The sequence below is a fragment of the Cupressus sempervirens genome, chromosome 5 (genome assembly GCF_028749045.1).
Source record: "Cupressus sempervirens isolate cs-2001-9-10 chromosome 5, ASM2874904v1, whole genome shotgun sequence".
Lineage (NCBI taxonomy): Eukaryota > Viridiplantae > Streptophyta > Pinopsida > Cupressales > Cupressaceae > Cupressus > Cupressus sempervirens.
Genome location: NC_143122.1, coordinates 866,564,946 through 866,569,040, shown reverse-complemented (window position 1 = coordinate 866,569,040; position 4,095 = coordinate 866,564,946). Strand labels below are relative to the sequence as shown.

At 36.7% G+C, this 4,095-nt stretch overlaps 1 protein-coding gene across 1 annotated transcript; it reads left to right on the top strand.

The window, feature by feature from the left end:
- Positions 1-469: 469 nt before the first annotated feature.
- On the top strand, positions 470-2,990 carry LOC149558673 (L-type lectin-domain containing receptor kinase SIT1-like). The gene is made up of 2 exons (XM_089786155.1): positions 470-1,304; positions 1,536-2,990. The coding sequence occupies exons 1-2, from the start codon at positions 470-472 to the stop codon at positions 2,819-2,821; spliced, it is 2,121 nt and encodes a 706-aa protein (XP_089642281.1). The 3' UTR covers positions 2,822-2,990.
- Positions 2,991-4,095: the final 1,105 nt, after the last annotated feature.

The window sequence follows — 4,095 nt, the reverse complement described above, 5'->3', positions numbered from 1 at the left end:
TATGAATGTGATTGAGAATATTATCTTTTTGTCTTTTTATAGTATTAATAAGAAAGTGTGATATATTCTAAGCTTATTCAAGATTATTATTAATTTGTTGAATTATTAAATGAATTATATAAATTTGTTATATAGATTATACAAAAAAAATGTATTTAGAAAATCTTGATATTTTGTAAAATTATTAATAACCAATCAATTGTCCTAACAAATTAGATATCTTTCAAATTCAACATTTAACATTAAAAAATATATATCCTTGCCTCTTAGTCAAAGACATTGAAATAACTGACATCTACTATAATCAATCTCAACTTGACTCAGCCAAACTTAAAAGTAAACAATCAATCTCACCTTGACTCGGCCAAACTTAAAAGTAAACAAGTTGCATAAGAAAAGGGTATAGCACTATAAGTAGTGGACTAATCCTGGAGTGCATGCACAATATCCCTTATCCCTTCGAAGCTATATGTGGATTAGAGTAGTGGTTGTCTTCCAAGAAAAAATGCTTACCTTTTGCCAGCTATGCTCCTGTTGCATATTAATCTTGCCATGGCTATTGTATAACTCGCACTTTGCCTACGCCCAGACATTCAGCTATGGGGAATTCAATGAATCAAACATAATACTACTAATGGATGCTTCAATACACTCTCACCATGTGCTCACCCTAACCAATCAAACACGGTATTCAAAGGGTCGTGTTCTGCACCCCAACCCCATCAACATAAAAGCCAGCAATAATTCAATTTTACCCTTCACCACTACCTTTGTTGTGTCCATTGGAGTTCCATCCGAGGGCAAGAGCGGGGATGGGCTCGCCTTCATCATGGTTCCCAATAAGTCCATTGTAGGCGTCCATGATTCCCAATACCTTGGGCTCGCCTCTCCTAACACAAATGGTCTCCAATCCAACCATTTCCTAGCAGTAGAACTTGATACGGCATATGATCCTGATATTGGCGATATAGATGGCAACCATGTTGGAGTTAACCTAAACGGCGTAAACTCATTTGAATCTCAGCCAACAGCCTATTGGCTGGACGACGATCATTGGAAAAACTTCAGTCTGAAAAATGGAGAGAAAATCCAAGCCTGGATTGAATATGATCATGTTGACAACCTACTCAATGTGACTGTTGCAAAGTATGGAATGCACAAGCCTGTCCAACCATTGATGTCTGTTGCGAAACTCAATCTCTCTGCAGTTTTGGAAGAAGATGTTTATGTGGGGTTTACTGCCTCCACAGGGTCTCAAGCTGTTGAGGATCATAATATTCTCGGTTGGAGCTTCAGTACGGAAGGTAATGTAAAATATTATAGTAAAATAGGGTTTGAAAAGGAGATTGGGGATACCCAAAAATCCTATGAAAGCGTTTAACCCTATAAAAGTTAAGATCGATGATTTTATATTTACAAGGTTTCCTATATGTCATCTTAAATTAATATAATCATATACCTTGTAGTTTTAACTTCAGGTTGAATGTTTTGTTATCCTCTGTTGGTGTATTAATATGGGCCATGACTTTAACCAGGTATATCGCTGTCGCTAGAGCTCTCAGATCCCCCTTCATTGATCAGGAAAAGGCAGGCAACTAAATCCATAGCTTTCACAGCCGGTATGACTACAGCATCTCTGGTTGTGCTCTTTGCTGTTGTTTCCTTTGCATTTGTTAAGTTGAAACAAATAAAGGAGAGGGAGAAGATTGAGGAATGGGAGCTAGAGTTTTGGCCTCACAGAATTCCCTACGAAGATCTGAAAGCTGCCACACAAAACTTCAGTGACTCCCAGCTGGTGGGCTGCGGGGGTTTCGCAAAGGTTTACAAGGGAGTTCTCTCGAAAAGCGGGGATGAGGTAGCAGTGAAATGTATAACAAAGGAATCCACCGCAGGAATGAAGGAATTCATTTCAGAAATATCCAGCGTGGGTCGTCTTCAGCACAGAAACCTTGTTCAGCTGCGGGGCTGGTGCAGGAAGAGCAAACAGCTGTTTATTGTTTACGAGTACATGCCAAATGGAAGCCTGGACAAATTCATATTCGCAGATTCCCAAATGAAAACAACACGTGTACTTTCATGGGAGCAAAGGTACGCAATTCTGAAGGGGGTCGCTGCGGGGTTGTTATATCTTCACGAGCAGTGGGAACGCAGGGTGGTTCACAGAGACGTTAAATCCAGCAACGTTTTGCTCGATTGGGAGCTCAATGCAAAGGTTGGGGATTTCGGGCTTGCTCGTTTGTACGATCACACGCAAAATCCACAGACAACTCGGGTGGTTGGGACTGTTGGATATATAGCACCTGAAGTCACAAAAACAGGGAAAGTTACTCCAAGTTCTGATGTTTTCAGTTTTGGCGTTGTTTTGCTTGAAGTTGCGTGTGGGAGGAGGCCCATAGATTTGGCCAAGGACAGCGAACAGATTATATTGCTGGATTGGGTGAAGGATCTTCATCAAAATGGAAAAATCTTGCGCGCAGCTGACCCATGTCTTAACGGTTTGTTTGATGCAGAAGAAATGGAAAGAGTACTGAAATTGGGATTGTTTTGTTCTCATCCTCAACCGGAAGAAAGACTTGGCATGACAAGAGTAGTACAAATACTCGAAGGACAGGCGCCACTTCCCTCTGATCAGTCTCTTTCCATTTCATACGATGCGAGTTACTTAGATGATGCAGCCACTGCTTTTGTTCATATCACAGATGAAGAAGTTGCTGCCGATCATTTGATTTCCGTTGGTGCAACCACGTCTTCAACAAGTCGTCCAACCACTTCAACAAGCGACGGTTTTGGGATTGATTCAGATTTTGATGAAGCCAGATAGTTTTAGATGTCTCTTTCGGGTCATGTTTGTATGATAATTTTCGACAGTGTGTTTGTGCTGTGGTTAGCAGCAATGCTTTGTTCTCTGGTTTCTCTCCTGGGCAGCCCTTGAAACTCTGTACTTATTCTACTTATTTTCTCTGTTAATGAGTAGGTTTAAAATTTGTCAACTGGTGAAGACGATGATATTTGGTCAAAGCACTGTCTCTTCAAGATCCAAATATGGACAGATGATAATATTTGATAAAATAATGTTGAAATACGGAAAGGTAGATGATCAAAATATGGACCACACATTCAAACATCTAGACGAGTTTGGGGTGAGAAGTCAATGCGTGTGCAAAAATTGATTAAGAAGACTTTACTGTTGACAGTGACACAACACTTCTGTTATGAATATTCTGTGATATTATTTTCACAAATTTCATTGTAGATTAATCAGTTTTGTTCAAAAATAATATATAAATCTTGATATGAATACTACAGGTAAATAAATGTTATGTAGTGGGTGCCGTGGTCATTATAGTCTATAGTAATGACACTAGCAATTTAAGGTGGAGGAAATTAACGATAAAGTTATAAAATTATGTATCATTTACAAAACAATTTATTGGACTAATTATGCAAGAGCGAAAGTAATGTACTAACCTACAAAGATAAATTAACTAAGTCTATTTTAAAGATTATCACTCAAATTAATAAGTTCAAAGCTTACAAACTTTGAAATGTTCTTTGTTTCATTTTATGTATTTGAAATAGATATTGTTTTGTCACATTTCCATATATTCAATTTTAATTTTTAATTCATTCTTCACATGTAGTTTAGATTTTAAGAGGAGCGTTGTTAAAAAGATATATGAAATATCTCCACTTGTTTATATTGATGTAATTATATTTGAAATCTTCAATCAACTTATTTTCTATTATGTGTTTTTATTTTCAAATAATATCTTACATTCTATTACAAAATACACCTAACAAAAAAATTTAATAGCCTCCCTTTCAAGAACGTTTTGATGTTTGGTCAACTTTTTAATTAGTGGAATAGTTTTTTATATTGTTAAAGTTTAATACTTAATTGACAATCTATATTGAATGTGAAATATTAAAAATTAATGTTATTTTATGTATAATCTTATTGACTTTGTTTTTAAGATTCAATAACATTAGAAAAAAAGTGTCAGACATATCTTATCCTCTTTCATCGAAATTCCACCAATGCTAAGATTTCAATAAGAGACAAGTGACTCAACATTCCTATCATATTAGAGCATG

Coding starts and splice junctions, on each gene's coding strand:
- LOC149558673 (XM_089786155.1), top strand. CDS start 470: ATGTGGATTAGAGTAGTGGTTGTCTTCCAAGAAAAAATGCTTACCTTT. Junction 1,305..1,535: donor TTGGAGCTTCAGTACGGAAG/GTAATGTAAAAT, acceptor GACTTTAACCAG/GTATATCGCTGTCGCTAGAG.